Source organism: Daphnia magna, linkage group LG4, assembly GCF_020631705.1.
Source record: "Daphnia magna isolate NIES linkage group LG4, ASM2063170v1.1, whole genome shotgun sequence".
Taxonomy (NCBI): domain Eukaryota; kingdom Metazoa; phylum Arthropoda; class Branchiopoda; order Diplostraca; family Daphniidae; genus Daphnia; species Daphnia magna.
In genome coordinates, this window is record NC_059185.1 from 6153126 (window position 1) to 6180999 (window position 27874).

At 42.7% G+C, this 27874-nt stretch overlaps 1 protein-coding gene and 1 long non-coding RNA gene across 2 annotated transcripts; both read right to left on the minus strand.

The window, feature by feature from the left end:
* Positions 1-1114: 1114 nt before the first annotated feature.
* LOC116920641 (zinc finger MYM-type protein 1) lies at positions 1115-4006 on the minus strand. The gene is made up of 4 exons (XM_045172052.1): positions 3805-4006; positions 3568-3739; positions 2894-3424; positions 1115-2793 (listed from the first exon to the last, which is right to left on the minus strand). The coding sequence occupies exons 1-4, from the start codon at positions 3967-3969 to the stop codon at positions 1115-1117; spliced, it is 2547 nt and encodes an 848-aa protein (XP_045027987.1). The 5' UTR covers positions 3970-4006.
* A 19916-nt stretch (positions 4007-23922) lies between these two features.
* LOC116922147 lies at positions 23923-24736 on the minus strand. Its single transcript, XR_004393904.2, has 2 exons — positions 24547-24736; positions 23923-24484 (listed from the first exon to the last, which is right to left on the minus strand). It is a non-coding gene; the product is annotated as an uncharacterized LOC116922147 (long non-coding RNA).
* Positions 24737-27874: the final 3138 nt, after the last annotated feature.

Below are 27874 nucleotides of genomic sequence, written 5' to 3' on the forward strand. Positions count from 1 at the left end.
GTCATGTGTGTAGTCTGCTACAAATTAGAAAAACGTGGTTTAAAAAAAATTGATAGACGTACAAACAAGTAATTTTGTTCTCTTTTTTTGTAAGAAATGACTAAATGAGTGAAACAGAAATTTCAGAAGGCGAAGAAGGTCAATTTGCCCCATTCGTTCCTGCGAGTTTGCATAAAAGAAGTCCTATTCACCACGATATTTTGCGTCCCTTGTTTTTTTAATAATTTATCATCATCTAATTATAATATTTGATTTTTTTTTGGATTCACCAAATTAAATTTGAAAATTAAATATTCTTAACTGAGAACTGCAATAAAACTAATCAAGACCGTGGTTTACATTTTCTTATACTTTTATGAACTATTTAAAAAAAAATAACGTAAAAAATAACGTGAAATTCACGTTAACGGAGCGAAAAAGTTAACGCGTTAATTAACGCGTTAACTTTTTCGCTCTTCAAAAAGTGAAGCTCCGTTAACGTATTGGATAACGCTAACGTTTCGAAAATCCACTAACGTCACATCACTACTTCACTGCCAACACCAGCACTGAGCACTTTCCTCAATTTCTAGCAAGTGTTACACAGTGATGCGAACGTCAACGGTATTTTAGTGACGTATTGAAATACGTATAAGTCATACGTAATTTTAAACTGATACTTAAAACGCCAAAAAAATTACGTCAACGAACTCACTTATTCCAATAAGTCAAACGTATGACGTTACGTCAGCAATACATCAAAACTTTTATTGACAACAGATTTACTATGCACCGAGCAAAATACCCATAACTATACACCCAGGGCCGCAGAGAGCTATTTTGGCGCCCGGGGCAGGCGTCGTCCGGCGCCCTGCCACTTTCGAGTAATACAGTTCTAAAAAAAATTGGACGAAATTTGACGATGAACCAAATAGGCTTTCATTTATTTTAGTTTGCAGTTTTCTGGGTTATTACATTTCAAGATAGCACAGTAGTCTAGTTTAACTAGTCACTTCATCCGTGCAGTATTTAGTATTAGTAAAGCACGTAAAATCCAATATTCTATGCGCATAGATCGTTATTCAGTAGATAGATCCAACAGGCATTCAAGACATCACAAATCACAATCACATATTTATGCAAGGCATATTTTGCGAGCTTTCCTCGACGCGAAATTTGAAATTACTTCGTCATACGACACGGATCTGGCCAACTCGTTTTCAATAGATAACATCATAAGGCTCGAAAGCCTTTCCTGTCCCATGGTCGCTCTAAAATAGTTCTTGATGATTTTCATTTTGCTGAATGACCTTTCTCCCTCGGCGACAGAGACTGACATCGTATTGAAAATCCGCAGAAGGATGCAGATCGATGGAAACATGGGTTCTAGCCCCTTAGAAAAGATCTGATTGAGGAGTTTCAATGAGTTGCCAGGATTAAACAGGGCCCCTTTCACGCGATCATTCACGTCGGTAGAGTAGAACTTGGCAAGCTCACGGGCTTTTCGTTCTTGAGCAACAATATCATCAGTCAATGACCATATGAAATCAAATCTAGCATAAACCTCTTTAACGACTTTGAATCTTGATCGGATTTGTTGTATAAGATGATCCAATCCAACGTTGAAAACACTCACCTCGAACTTCTTCTCTGCGCCGTCATGGAAGTAGGCTGTATTCGGAGGTTCATCATGGTGCCTTTTTGTTTTCCTTGTTCGTTTGACTTCAAAGTCCTTTTCAAAACCGAGAGATTCGGCCACCAATTTTGCTTCTGACAAAAGTTCGTTCCATGACGAACGAATGCGGCCCAAATCATCTAATAGCTGATTGATGAGGATAATTTCGTCGTCAATTGCAATTGAATTAGATTGCAAGAGACGACTGACGTCGTCCACCGCTTGAAGCGTCTTGAGCCATACAGTAAGAAGGACCACCGTATCAAAAGATTTTAACCATTTCTTTAAGGATTTGGCTTGATTGACCATTTCGCCAGTGAGGTCGAGTTTATCGACACAATAGTCAAGTGCCGTGATGATTTCTCGCGGTCTCTTAGCCAAGGGTTTGACTGCGTCGATGCGCGCTGACCATCTAGTGTCAGATAGCTTGTGAAGGGATATTCCGGTTAATTCTAGCAATATTTTCCATCTAGCAGGACTGCAACTGAAGAACACGTAAAGCGCTTGAATATTTCCGAAGAAAGTCTTCATTTCTGCGGATGATTCAGCGGCATGAACTCCAGTTAGATTTAAGCTATGAGCGCTACAGGGAACATACACTGCCATCGAGTTTTTTTTTAGAACGAGAGCCTGCGCACCAATGTAGGTACCTGCCATATTAGAGCCATTGTCATAGCCTTGTCCTCTGCAGTTTTGCAGATCTATCTTCTCTCTGGCAAGGACGTCAAAAATCAGATTAGCAATGTCGACACCCTTCTTTTTCTCCATATCTTCGACTCCTAGAAAACGCTCCCTTATTTCCCACTTCTTCTCATCCGTTTTGAAGAAAACAAAGCGAAGGACAAAAGTGATTTGCTCAGTGTGGGATTCATCCGGCGTCCCGTCAGTGATGATCGTGTAGTAGATGGATGCTTTGATTTCTTTCAAGACGGATTCTTTGACGATAGAGGCGCACTCTTTTATAAACTCGTTCTGAGATTGCCAAGAGAGGTAATGAGCCTGCATTCTCGAACCCTCCTGCTGATGACGAGCAACGTTTTCGAGATGGTGTTTAATAACATGGTGGTGCTTTGAAATCATTTGAAGCGCTCCGATAAAGTTGCCGTTTCCTTGCTCGTCAATCACGGAACTGCTTTGGCCTGTTTAATTTATGAATGAACACAAACGTATTATCGAGTTGTTAATTACATATTGTTTTAGTAGTTTCTATATTTCGTCAGTCATCTGTTATTTTCTCACCTCTGAATGCTAAGTTGCGTGAAGCTAAAAACAGTGTTACGTCTAAAATCCCTCGGAGAATTTCACGCCATTTAGCTACTTCAGCAGTAATTGCTTTTTGCAAACTCGAATCAATCCCTGTGTGGTCTGCGAGACTTGCAAGACAAGTTTTCCAATCGAGGTAATACTTCTGATGTATTTGGCTGCCCTGATGAGAAGAGACGCGATCATACAGTTTTCTCCAGTTATCTTTGATGCCACCGTTCCAACGGAAAAGGAGAGAACTCTCTGAAGCTGCTCCTTGTTTGCCGAAAACCGAACAAGGGAAGCACAAAAGTGCGGCTGATGAGGAACTCCAAACCAAAAAATCTCTTGGAACGCTTTCGCCGTTAGGTAGTTTCTGAAAAAGAATATTCTTCGGGAATTCTCTCTTCTTGCTATCTCGCGGAAAGTTGGTTGGAAGAGCTGGAGGGCCTTTCATCACGATATCATCTCTATCACTTTGCTTCAAATCACGAGGCCAATGTATCGGATCAGTTGCTATCTGGATACCTATCACGCACCATAAAAATTTTAAATTTAAATATATAGATTGACCGTTGTCGTTTTTATCTTGGACGAAATTTAATTAGGAAGTTATTGATGAGCATAGCTCCATGGGGTTGTTATTGTTATTGAATTATAGACATATTTACCACTCTCTGCTTGAAGTGCGTCAGAAATAGTTTTGTCATCATTGTCAGAATCTAACGTGACCTCACTTTCACAACTTTCGTCAGAGCCTTTCGAGGCAACCGGCTGCAATAATTGAGGTGAATCTTGAATTGATTCCTCCGATACCTGATCTCTAGACCGTTCGAGGGGATCCTACATTAAAGATTTTTCCAGACATTCATCTACAAAGTGCCACACTCTATAACTTAATTGATTACCTCATGACTGCTGGATGTGCAAGTGGACGATCTGGTTGTACCTGTTTCAGTAAAAAACCCTAAATCTCTTAGCGTACGTTTATTTTTGTTAACTTCATCCACTTTTTTCTTTGCCTTAGCACGATTTTGCGCCCCGGAAAGCTTTTTATGGCCCATCGAAGCCATGAGGACTTATTGAATAAACAGTTCAACACTAGGAAAACAAGCATGGCCTGATGGCCACCTAGTGGGCTAGTTGAGTAGTGAAGTAATTGGAAAATCGTTTTCATATCGCTTTTTTTTTCGCGCCCCCCGCTTTTTGGCGCCCCCCGCTTCTTGGCGCCCAGGGCAGCTTGCCCCTCTAGCCCCCCCCTCTCGGCGGCCCTGTATACACCAAGGGAAATTATTAAAAGAATCAAAATTTCAAGAAAACTATCAGACAGTTTGTTCCGTCAAACAGTAAAAATTAAAGCAGCTTGACTGAAAAGACGCTCCACAGGAGCACTATTTTGTATGGCAGAATTGTGTTTAATAAAAATATTTTTCATTTGGGGATACCTTTTAAGCATCTCCATGCTCACATCTTTATCAGCTAAAAAATAATCTACCTCGTTTGGTTTAATTGTTGTGCTATTTTTGGCGAAGCTTAAAAAGTCTTCGGTGGAACTGGCACTTTTTTCAGAGAGTGGTGACTCAGCATCACTTAACAACAGCTTCATAAGTAAGATCAATTTACGTTGTCTCCTTTTACACTTTGTTCCCCTTTAGTTACCCGTATTCTTATGCGTGTAGTCTCCCTTATATTTTATGGCCTAGTCTAGTAATACACTGTCATCATTGTGGGTAAAGGCCTCCGAGTTCCGTGTTAATATATATTTGTCTTAATCCGTAAAGTCATTCACCCGAGAGGGAGGATGCTTTACACATACGTCGAATAGACGGATATTAGACCAGCTGTGCTAGCAGGGTCAGGTAATGAAATAAGATAGAATTAAAACTACGGTTGCTAATTATTTTTTGTTGGAAGTTTAATCGTTAAATGTTTTTCATCTACAAGAGTGTGGTCTAATACTTTTTTCTGTTGAAACGATTAATATTTTTTATTAAAAACAGGCTTTGAATGTGTATCGAATAGTTTAACTAATGCAAATACACCCAGTTGATTACCAGATTATGTGTTTATTATTGCCTACAGTACTACATACACATCTAATACTTAGTCCAGTCGCCATACACAGCTATAACAAGCTGCAGACGGGACACCATGGACTTTGCGAGAGTTTGCCAGTAAGATGGCCGTTGACTTAGATGGTTTCAGTTATTATTGACAGCATTCCAAAGTTCTTCGTGATTTTTGGCGTGGTGGGAATCCATTTCACGCACCATTTCACTCCACAACTTTTCGATGGGATTTAAATCTGCTCCTTTTGGTGGCCAAGGCAGAAGCTGAAAGGAGACACCTTCATCTTCAAACCAGTCCCGAACGAGGAAACTCCTGTGGATTGGGGATTGATCCTGAACAAATGGAATGAATTCATCCGTTCCCAACCTAACCATGCAGATGGTAAGAGATCGTTTTCCAATATTTCTATATATTTTATAGCCGTAAGACGGCCGCTGATGCGATTTTCCCGGCACCATCAGATGAAAACCAGGCCCAAACTGGAATTGGTTGTCTCCCGCTCCGTTTAATCATCTGAGTGTGGCTAGGGTTGAACCTCGTTCCGTTAGTTCGATAAACGAAGGAACGACTACACTCGTGGGAACTATTAAGCAAACATTAAATAATGAAAGAAAAATTTAAAAAATATCCCAAATACACTATTTACCCAAAAGTTTTTTCATCACTAAATAGGACTTTTGCCCACCAATCTGCATCATTATTGATGAATTCCGTTGCGAATGGTAATCTTGCATTTTTTTGGTTCTGCATAAGGAATTTTTTTTTGGCAGGAAATCTCCCGTGAATGCCATGCATTTTTTGCATCGAGAAATCGTTCCTCGATGAATGGGCAATTTACAAATATTGTAGCGAACGGTTTCTTGTTATGCCCAAGAAATACAAGGGGAGCGTGAGAGAGAGCTTCAACGTCCGTTCTCACCCTCCGTTATAGATGTAACGGAGAGACTCGCCATCCGTCGGAAATGGTCATCTTCCAGCTTCCAATCGCTTTAGCGTTGAATGGATGGAAGATGCGAACCATTAAATACCCGAGCAGAGAGTAGAGCGTGCGGTCAGTAGAGTCAGCAGTTGTGTGTTAGTCGTGTTAGCGTTTTGTTTAAACTTGTTCGTTCCTTTCCTTAGTGTAAGCAGTTTTCCTCTGTTTGGTGTTATTCTTTGAGTGTTGTGCCTTGTGTGGTTGACCGTGTGGATCAAAATCTGAAATAAACAAGTAACTCCTGGGATCACTCGTTACATGGTGGAGATGCAGGGTACACCTGCCTGCTAGAACAAGGTAAGACAAACCGGTTGTCTCCGTGAAAGTGAAAAGTGGAGTAAGGAGCTAAGAGGCGGGTTCTGTTGAGAGGTCCTTGGGAAGTGTGACCAGCGGGTACGGTTACCCTAAATTGCTTGGGCATAGGACCACAGTCCCAGCCGAACGTCTTGCCCCTCTGTTTGCTTTCACCACCGGAAGGATCTTGTTCTGTGTAGGTTAAAAATAGGTGTACGGGGAGTATCTTGAGACCGCAGAGTCGTTGAATTTTGGTTAAGGGGGTAGATGAATTTTGGTCAATTTAGGCAGAGTAAAAGGATAAGGGGGAATTCAGCGTCACCCGTAAGGGGATTTAGGGAAGGCGAAGAGCAAGTGAGGGATTTGGGGGTAAGGCCGAAGGTTCCGACGGGGGTTTTTGTAGACGCCGGAACTCAGACCTCATCCGGGGCCGGTCCTTCAATTTCGAGTCGTGGAGCCGAATCCTTTAACCCGGTTGTAAGAGCAGGGGCAAATACCAAGGTGGTGTGTAACTACCAACGGTGGCGAGCTCAGCAGAAACCACGGGATAGTGGGATCGGAGAGCAATCGGTAGTGGAGTCGGGGAGCACCTGTGAGGAAGTAGCTGGGAGAGAACGAGCGTCGACGTACCCACTTTCTCTAGACAGCAAGTCGGCCAGTAGAGGCGAATTAGTAGAGAGTGCAATAGATAGAACCGTCGCCGAATCCCTGCAGTGGGACTCGGGCGAATTTCGTGAGATTTTGGCGGATTCGAGACACTCAGAAGAAGAGACCAGCGAAGATTTAGGTTCAAACTTCCAGGGTTGGAGAGGTTATTCATCAGAAGATTCGCCCGTAGAGACTTCTAGTGACGACGAGAAGCCAAGCAGCGAATCTTCTAGTAGCAGTGTCCTTTCCCCCTTGCCACCGTTAGCAATGGCCCAGCGGGCACCGGCGACTCAGTTAAAGTATCGGTCTCCTCCAATTTTCTACGGGAAAAAGGAGGAGGATGCGGCCGATTGGTTGGAGCGTTACGAGAGTACCGCTCAGTACAACCGTTGGGGGCCCAACGAAAAATTGGAAAATTTTGGGATGCATTTGGATGGTGCCGCACGAAAATGGTTTCTCTGCTTAGGAGCGGTCGCCGATTGGCAGGACACGCCGGCCGTAGTAGCGTCACCGGGAGTGGCAGCTGTCCCGGCGGTGCCAGGGTTGCGAACAAGATTCCTCACGGAATTTCAGGCGCAACATTACAGTCGCTATCAAGAGGCTAGGCTACGGCAGAGAAAGCAGGGGATAGAGGAGTCGGGGATAGAATACTTTTACGACGTCATCGACTTATGTCGGAAAGTAGATCCTGGTATGACGGAGGAAGCGAAGGTGGTTTATCTTTTTAGGGGATTGAAACCCACCTTATTGGAGAAAATTTGGATTGTTAGTCCAAAAACGTCCACTGAATTTCTAGCAGCCCTAAAGCTACATACTGAAGCCGCGGAGTTAGCGATTTGACCGGACTGGGCCATCAGCGTCTTGGGCGCCGCGAAGGGTGGTACAGTGCCTAGGCAAGACACGAAAGACGAACTTCGAGAACTAGTTCTCGAATTAAAAGCTGAACTCGCTGAGCTGAAGCGAGTGTCCAAATTTTCCGGGTCATCCGGCAAACGAGATAAAGCGAGGTCGCCACAAAACTCAGTCTCGTTTGCATCGCGGACGGCGGATGGGAAACCCATTTGTCATAAGTGTGGAAAAGCTGGCCATATTGCTTGCTATTGTAAGGCTGAACAAGTAAATGATAAGAAAAAAGAGCAGGTGCGTCACAGGTCGGATGGGGGAAGAGGTGATCCGCCGAAAAGCAGGAGAGAGAGTCGAAGGGATGACCGGAAAGACGGAAGAAGAGATGGGTGGCGAGGAGATGAGGGGCGAGAGAAGAGGGACGACGGGCGAGGTAATAGTCGTGAGACCCGAGAAAATGACCAGATGAACGTCGGCATGGTCTCCACGGATGAAGACGAAACCGAAGAATCCGCGGTTCTTCTTATAGACTCTTCGCGCTTAATAACAGAGGTAGTGACCTGCCAGGGGATGAACATCCGAGCTGTGATCGACACGGGTGCGGTGGTGTCAGTAGCGTCTCCTGAGTTACAACGAAAGTTACAGGCGAAACGCTCAGAATGGACGGGCCATCGGTAGTGATGGTAAATGGGCAAAAGGCGCCTCCGCTAGGTGCTATTGAGTTAGAAATCGAATACCAGGGAAAGCGAACCAGCGGTCGGGTGATAGTACTTGAGATGAAAGGCATCGAGTTGTTGTTAGGGAATGATTTCCTTAGCCAATTTAGAAAGCTACAGATCAACTATGACGCGGAACGCCCTGAGTTTTTTCTGGGGAGTCTAGCTTGAGGAGTGGTCGAAGAGCTAGAAAGCAGCTCACATCCTAGGGTAGTGACCAAAACAGGTAGAATGCTCCCTCCGATGGCAATTGTTCCGGTGGAAATTGAACCTGCAAATTTGGGGGAGGCCACCTGGATGATCGAACCCTCTGAGCATCTATCGCGTGTTAAGGGAGTTACTACCGGGAAGGTGTTGGTGGCCGCTGATCCCTTACTAGACCGTGTACTCATCGTAAATCTGGCTAATCGTCAAACGTATTTGCGGGAGGGCACGGTGTTAGGCCAGATGGAAGTCATTGATTCCTCGGTGGTACCCATCGAGGAGGCGGACCAGCCAAGGGGGGCAAGTGGGGAAAGTTCAACAGTCTTGTTAACATCCGAAGGGGTGGCATCCCGCACTGAAGATGCTATCTCCCGCGAAGTATTTAAAAAACAAGTGTCCATAGACCTCCCTGCCGTCGACACTGAGAACTTAATACGAAGAATTCGGCAACTGTTTTACGTTGAGGGATGGTGAACTAGGGATGTGCCGAAAGGCTGAGCACCGCATTAACACGGGGGCCGCCGCACCAGTGCACCAACCACCCTACAAAAGTGCATGGAAAGAAAGGGCGATAGTCCAGGAGCAGGTCGATGAAATGGAAAAAAAGGGTGTGATCGAGCCCTCAAACAGCCCTTGGGCCTCGCCAGTAGTGCTGGGGAAGAAAAAGGATGAAAGCTGGCGTTTTTGCGTTGATTATCGTCGGCTGAACGCCATCTCAGTGAAGGACGTGTACCCTTTACCGAGAATAGAAGAGACACTATCGCGTATGGGATATGCCTGTATTTTTAGTACTATCGACCTGGAGAGCGGGTACTGGCAGGTACCCCTTCATGAAGCCGACAAAGAAAAGACCGCGTTCGTTACTCCCGATGGTCTTTACCAGTTCCTGGTGATGCCGTTTGGGTTGGCCCTCAGCCCCCGGAACCTTTCAACGGATGATATATTTAGTCCTGGCCGGACTTAGGTGGTCGATCTGCCTCGTCTACCTGGACGACATCATTATCTACTCTTCGGGAGTTAGAGAACATCTAAGCCGAGTCGTCAAGTGTTGACGGCCTTACAGAATGCGGGTTTAAAGATCAAGCTAGTCAAATGCCAGTTTGGGGCCAGTGAGATCAAAGCTCTTGGTCACGTAATCGGTGGATTAGGTATCCGCCCTGATCCGGATAAGATTAACGCTGTTGTTAATTTTCCCATCCCATCTGCTTTTAATAAAGCTGACGAAAAGTTGAAATGCGTACGTAGCTTCGTGGGACTATGTTCGTATTACCGGAGGTTTATCCCTCAGTTCGCCCAGTCCGCGAAGCCACTTACGGACTTGTTTAAAAAAGGAGGTTGTTTTGCGTGGGAAGCTCCCCAGGAAGCAAGTTTTTTTGCATTGAAACAGGCTTTGGCCCGAGCAGCAATTTTAGCCTACCCCGATTTCAGTAGGCCTTTTGAAATTCACCCTGACGCTTGTGACTACGGCCTAGGGGACGTATTGCTACAACGCGTTGACAATGTGGAGAGGCCATTGGCCGATGCAAGTCGACTGTTGTCCAAAAATGAAGGTAACTATTCGATTACGGAAAAGGAGTGTTTAGCCTTGGTATGGGCAGTGAAAAAGTTTCGCAGCTACATCTGGGGCATGGAAACTCTAGTGGTAACTGACCACCACGCCCTTTGTTGGTTGTTAACAAAAAAGGACTTAGCCGGGCGCCTAGCTCGTTGGAGTCTCCAGCTCCAAGAATTCTTACTACGTATCGCGCACCGGAATGGGAGATTACACTCAGACGCGGACGCTCTCTCTCGTTACCCATCCGACGCACCGCAGGAACTAGACGAGGAATTGCAGTGTATGTTTGCTGCCCTGAGCGTCGACCTGGAAAGCAAAAGTGATTTACAGTGTGCCCAGAAGACCGAGTGGAAGCTGGTATTTGCTGAATTGGAAAAGGGAAAACCTTACCCCCAATATCGTCTTAGGGATGGGTTGCTGTGTCGTACAAAAGGAATGGAGGATGGCCTCCTCTTACGACTGTGTTTGCCCCAGTCCTTCAGAGAAGAGGTGATGCGCGCTTGTCATCACGACATTACGGCTGGACATTGGGACATTTAATGTCAAAAGGTGGTAATACTAACATTGTTGTTGCCATTGACTATGTCACAAAGTGGGCAGAGACTAAGGCTCTGCCTAGAGCGGGGGCCACCGAGGTAGACTTTTTAGTGAAGTGTGTGCTGCTACGCCACGGTGCCCCTCGCCAATTGACAACTGACCAAGGGCGCTGTTTCATGGCAGAAGTGACGCAAAAAGTGTTGCAGGCGATGGAAACTAACCATACACCGACCACCGCATACCGTCCGCAGGGCAATGGTTTGGTCGAACGGTTAAACCATACTCTGGCCGACATGCTATCCATGTACGTTAGTGCGGACCATCGAAACTGGGATAAATCCTTACCCTTCGTGACATTTGCATACAATACTAGTCGGCAGGAGAGCACAGGGAGAACTCCTTTCCATCTCGTGTATGGCAGAGAGGCCATTCTCCCCGTCGACGGAGCTTTAAGTTCAGATCCGAATCTTTTTCCCCCTCGTGGCCAAGACCCTACTGAGTGGGCCTTGGAAAGGCTACAACGAGCACGCCACGAGGTGCAAAGGCTCAGCGTCGCTGTGCACAAAAAGCAAAAGATTCGGTACGACGAAGGGTGCCGGGAGGCCCCAACTTACCTGCCGGGCGAAGAAGTATTAATTTACAAACCCGTACGGAAGGTAGGGAAATCGGAAAAGCTCCTCCATCACTGGTTGGGGCCGTATACCATTGTACGCCAAACCACCCCCAGCAATTATGAGCTTCGACGAGGGCGGTCTCCAAAATCGGAAATCGTGCATGTGGAGCGGATAAAGCCGTTCGTTGACTGTATGAGCTCAAGGCCCCCAGCACCAGTCCCTACGACTACTGGCGGCCAGTTAGAGGAGTCATCCGGAGATCCCTCACCGCAGACTCACGCTGATAACCGGGAGCAGGAGCCACCGCCGGAGGCCGAGGTGACTACCCCACGCCCAGCTGAACCACTTGTCGAAGAGGGGGGTGGAGGGCCTCGGCGTTCAGCTAGGATCCGAGCGGCAAGAAAAACACTCTCGCTGACCTTCGCTCTATTCACGTTCCTAACAGTGATTGGTGAGTTGGACCTCACGTCAGCCAAGGAAGTGGTGGCTTATCAAGGTTTGATTTTTAAATCAGAGGGTGAAGTGGCTTTCTCTGACTCCGAATGGGTGGTGGCCACCGACCTTAAGTTCGACCACCTGAAAACCATGATGACGACCTTACGCGAGTGGCTTGAGGTGAAAGTTGATACTATGGCTAATCGTTATGATGGCCCTAGAGACAAATTCAAGCTAACGCTACAACAACATGTGAAAGGGAGAGCCCTAATCGAGTTAGGGAAGCTGCGGCGTTGTAACCAACGTTTCAGTAACCCGAAAGCAGCCATCAACCTGCCATCAGCGAGACGGAAGCGAGGATTAGTCGACGGAGGTGGCAAAGTCCTCAGTTGGCTTTTCGGGGTGTCCACCCAGGAGGACCTCGAACATGTACATGGTCGCCTTGACAAATTGTCCACGGAAACTACTTCCATAGTGCACGCCTTGGAGGTCCACGCATCTCTCATCAATGAGACATTGTGGGAATCGAAAGCAGTGGCTGATGCTGTGGGTGAGCTACAGACTGCTTTCGCGCAGATCGAGAGAGAAACCTGGAAGCTAGACCAAAAAATTGTAGGAGTCGCACGAGTAATGGAGACACATTGGATAGCAATTAAGAGGGTGGAGGATGCTTTTCGGCAGGTAGAGTCCGCCCTCGCCTGGCTTGATGATGCCCTAAACAATTTTTCGGTGGGTATCGCTACTATGTCCATGGGGCGGCTTCCTGTTACTCTTTTTCCTCCATTGCAAGTGCAAACAGTGCTGAAGGAAATCAAGGCGGTTCTACCTCCAGGATGGTCGCTTAGCCCCTCCATCCAGAACGGAGATATCTGAAAGGTTTACACGGAAGCGAAGGTGGTAGTAGCGACCGTAAGTGATTACCTACGCATTTTTATACACTTACCCGTGTTCGAGTTTCCATTTAGATTTACACTGTACGAAGTTATTAGCTTGCCACATCCCATCGGCAACGCCACGCTAGGTGCTCAGTTCGAGCCCCTTCCTCCATTTCTCGCCGTGGCCAGTGATAGCCAAGCTTTTGTGGAACTGACGGTGTCAGATTCTTCCCGCTGTGTGACTTCCACTACGTCTATCTGCCCAATCAGCCGAGCAGTCAATAGAAAACACTGAGAGCCGAGTTGTGCCATGGCCCTGTTTCTCAAAGACGAGGTGCGGAGCCGCGCTCAATGGAAAACTAGGCTGTCACTCTGGAGAGGCCAGCGAACTGTTTATCTAGGTCACCGAAGGTAGGGGTACTCCACAACATAAGAGACAACGATCGCGTTCACCTGTCCACACGAGCGCGGGAGAACGAATACTGTTGTTAAAAAGGAGGCGTTTGATGTTTTCGAAGTGCCTATGTCGTGTTCGGCACACACCGACGATTGGATTTTTCAAGCTAGCTTCAGGAAAGGCATCAAGCATCCGCTCCGCAACAACACCCTACCCTCTGTGACTCAGTTGGAAAATCTGGTTCAACTTCTGCCCGAGCCGGCTGAAGAAGAAACTCCATCTTCTTTGGAGAAAAAGGTTGCGACTGCCAACAAGCCCTTACTGTCGCGTCGCGCTAAATTTCAGGGTCGCATATCACTCATGGGTGAACATTTACGCATCATCGAAGAAGAGGAAAAAGCAAGGGCGGCTATGGAGGTCGACGGCACCGTCGGGCTCCGTTATCCCTATGAACTAGTTATTGCAATAGTCGGCTTATTGCTTGGCTTAGCAGCATCGTTAGTTTTCAGCTGGCGCCGATATCACTTGTTTATTGTCAGCGTTACCCAACGCATAGTCGAACTGGAAGGTCGACTATGCGATTTCGAACTGGAAGATGTAACGGAGAGACTCGCCATCCGCCGGAAATGGTCATCTTCCAGCTTCTAATCGCTTTAGCGTTGAATGGATGGAAGATGCGAACCATTAAAAACCCAAGCAGAGACTAGAACGGGCGGTCAGTAGAGTCAGCAGTTGTGTGTTAGTCGTGTTAGCGTTTTGTTTAAACTTGTTCGTTCCTTTCCTTAGTGTAAGCAGTTTTCCTCTTTTTTGTGTTATTCTTTGAGTGTTGTGCCTTGTGTGGTTGACCGTGTGGATCAAAATCTGAAATAAACAAGTAACTCCTGGGATCACTCGTTACAATATCTATCGATGCTTAAGCTTTAACAATATATAACATAAAATTTTTTATGTTGCTGTTACCTTTTAGTTCCTGCAGGGTTGTGATTGGTTTGGCACTTATGGCCTGCAACAACATTGCATCTTGCGCTGGCGTCGTTTTACGGGTTGCTCCGGATCCTATTTTGCCCTTAACGTCAAAAGTTTCTTGGTATCGACGGATCCACTTTTTCACCGTATTCGGGTGGCATTGAATTATTTCTGCGATTTCAGGTATGCTAGTATTTTGGTTAAAAAGCGCAACTATAGCTCCTTTATCTTGGAGACATATATGTTTGCCCGGCTCCCGAAAAAACATAGCGCTTAAGGACATTTAGAGGTGCGGCTGACCTTTACAATAATTTTTAGCACTGAGCCTTTCCTCCTCCAGTTAAAAACTATGTTGTTACAAAAGCTATACCTTTTTCAGCTTACGCAGTTCGACCTAGGTCAAGGATAAATCCCTCTACGTCATAGCTACAGACTTCATGTCCCACTTCAGCCTAGTTAGCTTTTTTTTACTTTCTGTCCCATTCCAACCTGTGTAATCTTTTCTTACCTTTTCCTCTCATGATTTCGGCACGCACAAAAGTCAAGGTCTCGTGTTTCATTTCTTGTCATTTTTTTTGAAGTGTAGACACGAATTTCTCTCTTGGCATGGCATCGTAATCATTCCCAAATATAGTATCTACCACACCAAGTGATCTTGCATCCCTGCGTGATAGGCAACAATGGAATAATACTTTTTTTACTGACTTTGCTACATTCAAGTAAGGCTCTTAATTTTAAGTATTATTTTTGCGCTGAAAAGTAGTAATTCTTTTTTTTTATGTCGTTTTTCTTTAGTATCCATCAAGCCGGTCACCTATTTTTTGACAATACCCCATGTAAGGTAAAAAACCCGAAGAATTCCATTCATGTGTAGCCTTGGTTCTTATCGACTGGCGGAGTAGGATCCATTTGTCGAGTGGACAATTTACCTGGCGAGATCATCGAAGTATTCAGCGACGAATTTGGTCCGGAATTGCTGACGGAATTCAAGATTGTGAATGTTACCTACGAGGGGGGGTCAACTCCAAAAAACATTTTATTTAAGGTGGGGGTTTTTGCTGTTTTTGTCTAGTTTTTCCGCGCTATTGGTCTAATTCAAAATAAGTCCAACCAAGACAAAGCTTTTTTTCTTGATGCGAAGGTAATTTTTTTTCTCGGTTTTTTGTGTTTTACCTTTTCTACCGAAATAAATTGTTTTTTGGATTTTTGTTTTGCCGAAGGTACGAAGAACACCCGAATCACCTAAAACTTGTTGTAAAGACTAAAATAGAGGTAATGCTAAGTAACAAAATAATAAGAGAAAGCCACAGTCCTTTTGCTGCATCCATAGTAATGGTACCTAAAAAAGATGGAGAGATGCGAATGTGCATCGACTACAGAGCTTTGAACAAAATTACTGTTAAGGATAAGTACCCTCTACCTAGGATAGATGACACAATTGACGCGTTGTGTGGATCTGTCTATTTTTCAACATTGGACTTACTAAGCGGCTACTGGCAGATAGAAATAGAAGAAAGTGATAAACACAAAACAGGTTTCATTTGAGAATTTGGCCAATACGAATTTAATCGAATGCCATTTGGTTTAACAAATGCCCCCAGCACTTTTCAAAGAGCAATGAATAACATCTTGAAAACGGTATTGTATAAATTCCCATTGGTTTACCTAGATGACATCATAGTGTTCAGTAATTCAATTACTGATCATGTGACACACTTTTTTAGACTACTTAAACAAGCGGGTTTAAAAAAACTGCCAACTTTAAGCAAACTGCCCAAACAATTGCGAAGGTTTTAGTTAACAAAATATTTACTAATATGGATCTCCAGAAGTAGTTCTAACAGACCAAGGTACTAACTTTCTATCCAGCTTGATACAAGAGGTGTGTAAACTATTCAAAGTCAAACAAATAAGGACTACGGCCTATCATCCACAAACCGATGGATTGGTTGAGAGGTTCAATCGAACTCTCTGTGACATGCTAGCTTGTTATGTCTCAGACCAACCTGCTAACTGGGACAAATATCTTCCGTTCGTGACTTTCGCTTACAACACAGCAAAACAAGCTTCAAATCAAGAAACACACCATTCTTTCTATTCTTCGGACGAGAACCAATAATGCCCAATGATATCAAGATTAACAGAAGATACGAGACCTATGAAGATACCAGTATGGTGTATTCACAGCAGTGGGAAAAAGCTCAAAAACTGGCAAGAGAACATCTCTTCAAATCCCAAACAAGACAGAAAAAATACTACGACGTAACAACGAAAATTACTAAATACAACATATGTGACTACGTATTACTGAAGGCGCCACCAGCAGCAGGAAAATACATAAATCGATGGAACGGATCATTTCAAATTTCAAGAAGCTTTTCGGATATCAACTACGAGATCCAGCACACTAAAAACAAAAAACTTAAATCTGTGGTACATACCAACCGTCTCAAACTTTACATACCAAGAAAAAAAGAAACAACTAAGAAAGAAGAAATACTACAAAACCTACCAGAAAATGTTGAAGCCCAACGACGACCACTAATTCACCAACGCCGACCAGGTCGACTAAGGAAGCAGCAGCTGATATATCCTGAACATCAAACCACGCAGGAACGAAAAGGAAACAAAAGAACAAACAAACAACACAATACCCAACCTTTACCGTAACCAAATCCGAAACGATCCTATAACGAATCACCAATACAACTTACGAAGACGACATCAAAGACCAGATTACTAAACATTTTCATTTTTCACAGATGCAGACATTACTTTTCCTTCTTTGCCTCCTTCATTCACTTAACCCTACTTACCCTATCTACGCATCCATCTGCGATGGTAACAATATGAAAATACGAGGAATCCTAGAATTCGAATTGCCTTACTACTGTGACAATGAAAAACCAGAAACACAACACTTACCAAGGATACCAACTACTTACACTTTAGTAACCAAGCAAAAACCAGCAGCCACTTGGAAAAGGATAGACATGTCGACAGTGGACTAAAACAAAGAAAATAACCGGAGCGTTCTGGATCGGATCCTTCGATACAGTTTACTCCCAAGAAACAATACTAATAACTCCTTTGGAATACTGGCGGATGGTCAACGATAAAAAATGTGGTGACAATAACATGCAAACTGGACCGACGGGACTCAGTTTCACAGCCACTCCTACAGGAGAAGGTAAATGGTACGCCCTCAAGGAATACCAAACACTCAACTGTATAGTGGAACATATCACGCTTCGTCAGAAACCAGATAGCCCAATCGAAAGCCCTTTCGGATTACTAAACACCACCCAACAGGAAGGACAATTCATCCAAAATCAAAATACGATCGTGTAGGGAGAAAGAACAACCAACAGTTCATACACTCAGACGCTACTAAAGGGAAAAGCATTCCTGGAAATTCTTCGAGAACCGAAGTCGGATAACTCCAGACGCCTCTACAACACCAGTCGGAAGATCGAAATATCGTTTCTTAACAAACCAGATAAGGACATCGTACCAATAGGACATAAAGTGGTTGGAATCCCTCTAACGTACTTGACGTTTCCTGCAGAAACCACAAAAATTTTATATGAAATGTTCAAGAACACAATCGCAACATGCCTTAAAAATACCAACCTTTGTACACCCTTGTATGTGAAGACTACAGAGAACTGTACAAATCCAGACCACAACGTTCTCTTCTTCAAGAAGTTCACTTTCTTTTCGACACCCAAGTCGAAGACGAACAACTTGGGTTTCGCCTCTACAGTACTTCATACGCCTGGGGAACTCTAAGATTGGCGCATAGAAGACCAAAAATAATCAAGGAAGATGGAAAAATTGTACAAAAGGATGCAACAATATACATTACTTACGAGTCTGGAATCAGAAATCCTTTAATAACGTACAGTCAACTTTAGAAGGACGACCCTCTCCCACCAGGATCGAAATTTGAGTAGATTGTCGACCAAACAATACGCGTACAAAACACTCATATCTGCATCACGGAAACAACAAACGACTACGTATTTGCTGCAGCCTGTCCAGAGGAATCAACGAGATGGATATTAGAAAAAGAGAACAGCTACCTAATTTCCCAAGAATCAGAAATGTGTCTTACCGTAGGGGTCGACGAAACCTTAAAACTGGAACAGTGTGCTTCGGATTGGGATACCAGAAAAAACCAGCAGTAGTTTTTTTCAAACAATAAATACCAACCCGGATGTTATAGAAAATTTTCCCGACGTAACATTGCAGGATATTCAAGAGGTCCGATTAGAACAACGAAGAGCAGTTACAACCACAATTAACTCATCCATATTTGGAGGTATCTTGAAAGCAAATCACGGCAGTGGAAATATCGACTGGGACATGATCGCCTAGGGGTTGTTGAAAAATGGACAATATCCAAACGGAAAATGTGTCACACAACATGGGTTTAACAAACAACTAACCATGGAAGATTGTGACACAGATTGGACAAAATGTCAAAATGAACTAAAAACATTTATCACAAGCAACGATCCCCTGGTGCAATCACAAGAATCCGTAGGAAATTGCAGCAAAGTAACTAACAAAGGCCAAGCTTTCGAGTATACGTCTGATTTCACTATAAGACCGTTCAACACTAATGCTTGCATCAAGGCAAACACAACGATGCTTAATCTACAGGAATGCGCCAACACCAGTTCAATTTAGGGAACTTTCGAACACACAGGACAGCTCATGGCAACAGACAGAACTGGCCTACATTCACCGGCGTCATACAGAAAATGTCTCACACTAAAAGTAGGACATCTGAGTTTAGGACATTGCCACGGTTCAAGTAGAAAACAACATTTTAGCTTCGAATACCGAAACCCGCACCAAATACGGACGCTTTCAGCAGCAGCCATTATAGCGCTTCACACTCAACAATCATTGGACGGAACACATCTCCCACTTATACCACCTCTTCTCAAAAGAGAAAGTAAAGCAAACAACGAAAACTTAACCACGCCCACCACACAAAAATCTATTTCATCTTCTTCAAGCACCACAACGACAGCAAAATCGACTACAAAATTAAGAACAACAACAATTAAAACAACAATCGCCACAACGGCCATAAAAACGACCGTTAAAAGCACACCACCGACAACTAGGCCTACAACAACTACAAAGCCTACGACTACAACTACTAAGCCTACGACTACCACAACTAAGCCTACAACTACCACAACTAAGCCTACAACTACAACAAATAAGCCTACTACTACAACTGCTACGCCTACAACTACAACAACAAAGCCTACGATTACAACTACTACGCCTACAACTACAACAACAAAGCCTACAACTACAACAAATAAGCCTACAGCTTCAACTACCCTGCCTACAACTACAACAACTACCAACCTACAACTACAACTACTACGCCTACAACTACAACTACTAAGCCAACAACTACAACCACTAGGCCTACTACTGCAAGTACTGAACCTACATTGCCCTCAACTACAACTGAAACCACGTCCACTACACTATCATCAACGACAACTATGGCGACAACAACAGCAACTGAATTAATAAGCCATTCAACAACACCCCCCACAACAACTGAAAAAATAGAAGATCCTCCAGTCACGAAAGATCACACCATTACAGAAGATGCAATAATGGAAATTATTGATGACACTAAACAAACAGCCTCAGCAAGAAATACCCGAGGCAGCATCTTTAACACTAGAACAAGTACCGGAGGTACCAAGAAAAGGTGAAACAGAAAGCGGTCTACCCCAAAATATAGAAGAATTTGGTGACAAAATTAAATTTGAAATTTCAAAAATGCATGAGAAATAAAAAATAAGTATAGAAACGGAACACGAAAACAAACTTACAAAAGAAATCCGCGATGTATATTGTCAACTTTCAACGATGAAGAAAACTCAAGCCGTTATTCTGGCTCAAAGTAACGGCATTCTTGCTGCTTCAGCACTTGGGTTACCCATCTGTACGAGACTGCAAGGCTTCGGAAAAGCGATGACACTTCAACAATGTGAAACAAAACGGATTTTCATCTCCGCAAAAGAATCCAAATGTGGATTTCAACCATTCTTTACCTATGAAGATAAAAACTGCACAATTGGAGTAGATGGATGGTCTATACATCCATATTCCGATTGCTTTTGGAAAACTCATTTGGTAAATTTAAATGGATTTCATCACACCTGGGAACATAATTCAACAGACGGAGAATGGGTAAAACAAAAAGCCAACATCCACATGCCGAACTTAGACCTTATCACAGAGTTCGAAGAGTTGCACTTGAATGATTTCGACTGCAGTTTGAAGAGCCATCCAGCGCACGAAACAATGGAAATGGAGCAATTGAATATCCTAAACGATTTAGTAGGCCTAATGCAGGAATGAAATTCAAAATCAGTTTCTGACATAGTGATGTCAGAAAAACAGGATAATCAGATAGGTACCATGTTTTCATGGTTCGACACATTGAAAATTTATATTCTATCTATTATCGGATTCATTGTATTCATCGTATGCTTACGCATATTCATCATTTGCGACCCTTTAACAAGAATCGTGGAAAAAATTCGCCAAACCAGAAGATTAAGAAGATACGGAATCAATATGGAAGAAGCACACGAATTAACTTCAATGATCGCAAATTCAAACATTCAACCACCAGAAGAAATAATGGAACAACCATTCACTAGGATGACGGCCCCTACACCTCTTACCATGGAAAGACCCTCACAATCACGCCCAGCTCAACCAAGCGCACCCAAACAACGTAGTATTTACCCTATTATGGAAGAAAACTGGGAATCAGATCAAGCTCGCAAATGCACAGGAAAACACACGACGTGCACTTACGTTGTGGGTTATGGAATGGTATGGGAAGACCTTTGTAGATGCTCAACGGAAGATGAATCTAAAAACAACTAACCACAAAAAAAAATTAAAAAAAATAAACACAACTAATCAAGTTCCCATTTTTAAGGAGCACGGGTGAAAGGGGGAAAGTAGTAAATGTATTAAAAATTCAAAATATGAAACATTAAAAAAAAAAAAAGTGAATTGTCTCCGCTATACCATTAGTGTTTAAACAGCCACCAAACAATCAAGTGTTAAGTAAAAATGGAAGTTTTTAATGTAGTGAAGAAAAACAACGAAGAAACCTTAGTGATGGACAGAACAGTGAAGACGCAGTACAACATAATGAAGCAAGCGATAGTGAAAGTCAACCAGAAACGAACTACATAGTGATCGAAAGTGACATTGAAACAGAAAGTGAAACACAACGAGATGGACTTTTCAGGGATTATGGTTTTTATCCACCAACGTTCAGATTCGATCCAAATGCTACACAAAAAACAGCTCTACCTAAATGTAGTAACTGTGCAATGAAAACGCACCCAACTTTATCCGCAGCGAGAGCAGATGTCATTCACAAACGAACACAAGCCATCACACGACTACGAGATTAAGAAATTTTGTTAGAAATGATAGACGCTCCAAGGGAAGAAATAAAAAGATGTATCATCCAGAAATTGGGTCCCGCTGCATGGGATTACCACCCGAAGGCAGAATTTCTAAACCAGAAATTTAACAACAAAACACTACTTCATACAAGCGTGAAAGCGGGAAAATTGGACATAACAGATTTTTTGTTAGACTACGGAGCTGACCCAGACATAGAAGAGGATGGCCAGACCATTGCACATAGAGTGGCAGCAGAAAATAACAAGCTCTTAATCAGGATATTACGATATCACAAATACAAGTTTTCATCTTGGAGGCCTTGGAGAAACACCACTAATGGTCGCCATCACCTACGGGCATGAAGAAGTGGCTAGTTATTTGTGGATAAGTTCCAACGTTGCCCAAATGGCAAAGGACAACAGCACCGTCCTACATTATGCCGCAAAACATGGTAATAATAGTCTCGCTAGGGCAGCATGTGAAAAGAAAATACACATTAACATCAATAAAAAAACTAGACCAGGGAACTATACGGCCCTACACCTAGCCACAATGTATAGGCAGGATCACAAAGTAAATATTTTATTGGAACACGGAGCAAATTCAAACATAACTGATGTCAATGGAAATATCCCGCGGGATTAAGCGTTTGACGAACAAAGGAGAAACGAATTCGGAACGTATCGGGACTATATAAGAAGCCGCAAGAAAAAAGCTTCTGACAGCGAATAAAACTAAATCTAATTAAATTGAAAAACAAAATTAAAGAGCCAACAAAAGTTTATTACGCAACCCGACAAAAAAACTACAATGAAGACACTAGAAAAACAAATTGCATTCACATCATTATCCTAGACAAAATCTTCAAATTCCTCCAGAAGACATTCAGGTAAAAACACAGCAGATCGAGAAGTTGAATAGAAAATATCCTCGCCTGACTCTAGCCACCATAAGAGCCTAGCGAAATGTTGAGGATAAAGATCTCGGTACCTCGCATAGCCAGGATATCGGCTAAAAACAAATAATGACAAAACATTGATAAAATTGGCAAAACAAAAAAAAATCAAGAAAAGAAGAAAAAGAAAGGAAAACCAACTCACACGTAGTAATAGTCGCCGATCCAAACTTCTTGAAAGCCGAAATCATAAGCAGAGGGAGGAGCACATGGATTGTTGAGTAGCGAAAACAATAACAACTGCACTACCAACTCCTTATCCTCGGGTCGAAATCGAGCGTAGAAACGGAACGCTGAAGAAAACAACAGCGCTCCCATAAGCTGCAACACGTCATCAAAATTGCCCCGTTGGCGTACCAAGAATTGAAAAGAGTCAACTTCCATTTCTTCAAACTAAAGAAACACAAAACGAACGAAGACAGGAAAACAAAGGACCGACGTAAAAGAGCGCCAAAAAAAACTAAAGGAAGAAAAGAGAAGAAAAGCATACAAGAAAAAATGATTGAAATCTGTCGTAGCATTCCAGTAAAAAGAAACGTAGACCATCATTAATTAACTAATAATCTTATTAGCCTAAAGGCAACGAAAAATGGTGAAGGAAAAATATCTTGTATTTTGTGTCTCCAACTACATACACATAGCACAGCAAACAAGGAAAACGGTAAGGAAAGAAAATAGATTAAGCTGGTGACAGGTAAAAACAAGTTTTCATCTAACCATTGTCACGCCACATGCCGAAAGGAAGTAAGGAGAAGAAGAAAATCAGATGACAAAGAGCAAAAATTGGAGGACTAATTTCTTCTTGCCAAAGGGGGGAAGGAATGTAATAGACCACAGCAACTCCTCCCAGCTACAGCAACCCCACCCAGCAAGAAGGTCATCACGAATGCAACCTTCCCTGAGGCTAACTGTTTATGATAAAAGTAAAAGTTATTGTAAACCCCTCCCTTCTTAACCTTCAATTTTTGGTATATAAGTGCATGGTTGTAACATCTTAAGTAGAGTTGTTTACTGGCAAATACACAGTCTAGAAACTATTACAGATGTTTGGCAATTTCGAAAGGTATGGTTGGATATTGAAAAAACAATTTACCTTAACGCGAAACAGCCAGGAAACCAAGAAGATCTATGGGTCCTCATCGAAAAATTCTGGAAAATAAAAAGCAGTTGTGACGTGTATTGAAAAGCGCTCTTTGATTCTTTTACACCGATGTGAACTTCATTCTTGAAAGCGAAGAATTTTTTTCTAATGGTTCCCTGTTTTAAGTTTTATGTTTCTGTCATTTATTGTGTTTCTAAAAAAGGATTCCGGTCAAGAAGATTTACCTTTCATTTGTTTTATTTTATTTCTTAAATAAACTAGCTTTCCTTGCAAGCTAATGAAATGAACACGATTTGGTTCATCTGGTTTTCCAGTTCACAACTATGCAAAAATTAACCACAAGAAAATATACAGGTGTCATGTATCAAAATATTTTATTTAAACAATATGTATACAACGATAAGTTACAAAATGTAAAGCATATAATAACAGATAAGTGATAAGGCTGTATTTGCATTAATTACACTATTTAAGTAATCTGTAGACACCTGTTAAATGCCAAAAATTTTAATGAAAGCCGGGTTTTAATAAATAATGTTAATCGTGCCAACAGAAAACAGTAGCAGACCACACTCTTGTAAGACTAAAATATTTTACGATTAAACTTCCTGTAACAATATAATTAGTAACTGTAGTTTTAATCCTATATCATTATCTTAGGTTGTAGTTACATCATAGCCTACCTCCGCTTTAACTGGTATATATTATTGCATCACTGTGGGTCTAGCCTTAGCCTGTATAAATTGTAATAGGATTATGCAAACTTGTAGCAAGTATACCTTTACACTCTTGAGGGAATCCCAAAAACAGATTTTGATGTTGATAGATATTTCCTTTTATTGAGAAACCAAAAAATACAAACAAAATAGAGACTTGGTTGTGATGTTTTATATTCCCTATTTTCCACAGCTCCTAATACCTAAAGCAATACAAAAAAGAAATAAAGATACAAATTTTAATTTAAAAGTTCTACACATTTACCTTTTCACAGTGTATTTCTATCTAACAATATCTTTTAACAAGAACGCTTTGGCACAACATTTATTTTTTACGTTTTACGTTTTCAATTTGACAATTGACATTCGGCCAAAGCCGTCTGCAGCAGTAGGTAGGATTCTGCAGAACTATGCTTGCGGAAAACGTCGCTGTCAAAACAAGTTATCTTGCGGCGAATATGCTAAAAATAAAACATAAAAATCCTATGGCCTTATTCGACAGATTTCTTTGCAACATACTGTACGTTGCGGCAGTCCATTTCGCAATCTCTCACTTCTCCCTCCATCTTCACCTTACTCACTTTCCCCCCAGTACCCCTCCCTCCCCGCGACAACGCCATATTTCTATCTGTAACTTCCCTTATTCGAACAGCAACCCCTAATACTAATAACCCCATGTAAGATAGGATGTTTAAGATATAGATAGATAAAAATATTAAGCCACTGAGTGGCATAGCAACGTATACGGCCCTATATGCTCTGTGTATGCATTGTTTTCCACGTATATATCCAACCCAACCCTATAAGTATTATGCCGACACTCGTCACGCTACTCCTACTACTCTTCTCGACAAACGCATTCCAGATCACGACATGCAACTGCAACAAGTCAAGTGGAGTCGGACTTCTCCAATTTTCCGATGGCTCCTGCGAACCAGCCACACGTACAGTATCCTGCACAAAAATCCGAACACCGATTTAATTTTTTAAAGCCACCTATTGGCGGGGTAGTGGGTTTTTTGTTTGTTTTTCTTTAAGGGGGAGGGTAGACGGGGTGATGGACACGACAGGGTAGGGTTGGGTAAGTCTAGACATTTTAAAAAGGTGCCTTAAGGTATTACGCTTTAAGGCAAGTTACAGGTCGGGACATTTTTGCAACCCCCAGTGTGGTGTGTTTTTTAAAACGACAGTTGGAAATTTAGGGCTTGGGCTTGGTAATGTTGCCGAAACAGTTTAGCTTATGTTCCAGCTGCCTGTAAATGTTTACGTTACTGTCAATGGCGTAGGTGTAGCGTGCCTGAATATGATGCTGGAGATCGGCGTTCGATTCCAGATGAGGTGCTGAGTTAATATGGTTAACTTACGGGAAATTCTCGTTTATATATAAAACAAATTTTCATCGAGCAATATGTGCTTTTTCTGTTTATTAAATAATTTAAAAAATAATAATCTCCTTCGTTCTAGAGAAATTAATATTTCCAGCAAATTCGAATGAAGAATATTATAACGATACCAAATATTTTGCAATTTCTTTTTGGGAATCGAACTCTGATCTACGGCGTCGCAATCAGAGGCTCTACACATATGCCATCGGTATCGAGATAATTGTGCACAGGCAGCTATCTAATTTATTTGGGTAAGGAGTATTACACAGCCTAAGTCCAACATTTCCAACTGTCGTTTAAAAAAAACACACCACCCTGGGGGTTGCAAAAATGTCCCGACCTGTTACTTGCCTTAAAGCGTAATACATTAAGGCATAAAAAAATGTCTAGACTTGCCCAACCCTGCCCTATGTGTCCATCACCCCGTCTACCCTCCCTCTTAAAGAAAAACAAACAAAAAACCCTTTACCCCGCCAATAGGTGGCTTTAAAAAATTAAATCGGTGTTCGGATTTTTGTGCAGGATACTGTACTTTGAAAATGAAAGTCGACTATCGAGTCATGATCGACAAGAAGGCAGCTTTTAACTTCCCGGGATACATCTGTGATCGATGAAAATCAATTAAACACATCACGATCAATTTCGTAGGACAAGTTATTACCGTCCCGGAAAGTATCGCCATGGAAACGACAGCAGTAGATGTTACTCACATTCACGTGCAATGGAACGTGATAACAGAGATGAGGGATGGAGGGTGCAATAATGACGATGAAGAAAATGACTTTAAGGAAAAAACGAACGGCTTTATTCTCCGTTGAAAAAAGGGGGGAACAAAAGAGAGAGAGAGAGAACTGGGAACTTAATTGAGACTGGATTAAGGGAGAGGTAAACGAGATGTCCTCGTTCACGACTGTTACAAAATACACACTGAACCCTGAACTGAAAAGGGGCAAGGGCCACTTCCAACGTAAACTCAAAAAAGAAGGCCCCTGCCACTAGGAAAAGCCAACGTATCCCATGAATCCCTATCCCATAACCATCTAACATTATTTTTGATTGACACCTACGGAAAACCAACTGAATGAGCAATCCGACAATTAAAGAAATGCGTGTGATTCTGGTACGGATCTTCAACGAACGGGACTTGGATTCTCCAAGACGACTCCAAACAGTTGAACTTCCACGTACGGTTGACGCTATGCTGTCACACAGTGAAATGCGACAAAAAAATTTACAGTTGGACCATGATCGGAGACAACCATTTGTTTATCATTAAATACCCATTGGCATCGTCCGCTGTACCAGCCATAATCAAGGATATTGTGACAAAAAGAAATGACTCCTTAGATATCAACATCCGACAAAATGCAAGAATCCAGTATCTGGAGGACGCCGCAATTCGTCCCGAAAATGAATCTAAACGACTCATCCACGTCATCCAGAGCAAGCAGTGCGACCAACGACGTGCTAAACACGCACAAGACGTGTCAACTGCCCAATATAATGGATGGCTGGCAGCCGCACAGCTGGGTCTTCGGCAATGCATCAAACTGATCACCGCCGGAAACATTGTCTCTGCCCTACAATACACCCCTACAACAGTAAATTTCACGACGGATAGAACCACTTGTGGACCTGAACCGCTGTTCAACAATTTCATTATTGGCCTTTCCGGTTGGGAACTCACTGCTTTCATGCCATGCTACTGGGCTGGAGGTATCGTGATTTTCAACGATAAACTCATGCTTATCGCAATAACACGTGGCAACCGGTCGAAGCATCCGTCGTCATCCCACAGCGCGATTTGGCTGACGCTTTCCGATACCAAGACGTCAATTTCATCGAATACCAACATCAAACTAATCCCGCTTATACGGAAGTCCTCATTGGCCCGTTGGATATCATGGCTTATTTCACAGCCTCCATGAACGAACTCCTCCACGATTCCTAGAATACACCGCTTTCTACCTCGATTACCCGATTTTTTACCTGAAATTTAAGCAGGTTCCCTCAGTCTCAGCCACAAAAACAAAAAAATCGGATTTCAGTAGTGTTGGGTCGTTAACGATAACGAATAACGAAATTTTTCATTAATATGACCAATTTTGGCCTAAATTAATATAACGAATAACGACAATGAAAGAAAATTTTTGTGGGCAAGATTATCGTTTTTTTCTCTCTCGTTATTTAACAAATTATTCTGCTCAG

Coding starts and splice junctions, on each gene's coding strand:
- LOC116920641 (XM_045172052.1), bottom strand. CDS start 3,969: ATGGCTTCGATGGGCCATAAAAAGCTTTCCGGGGCGCAAAATCGTGCT. Junction 3,425..3,567: donor CGCACTTCAAGCAGAGAGTG/GTAAATATGTCT, acceptor GGTGCGTGATAG/GTATCCAGATAGCAACTGAT. Junction 2,794..2,893: donor ACGCAACTTAGCATTCAGAG/GTGAGAAAATAA, acceptor TAAATTAAACAG/GCCAAAGCAGTTCCGTGATT.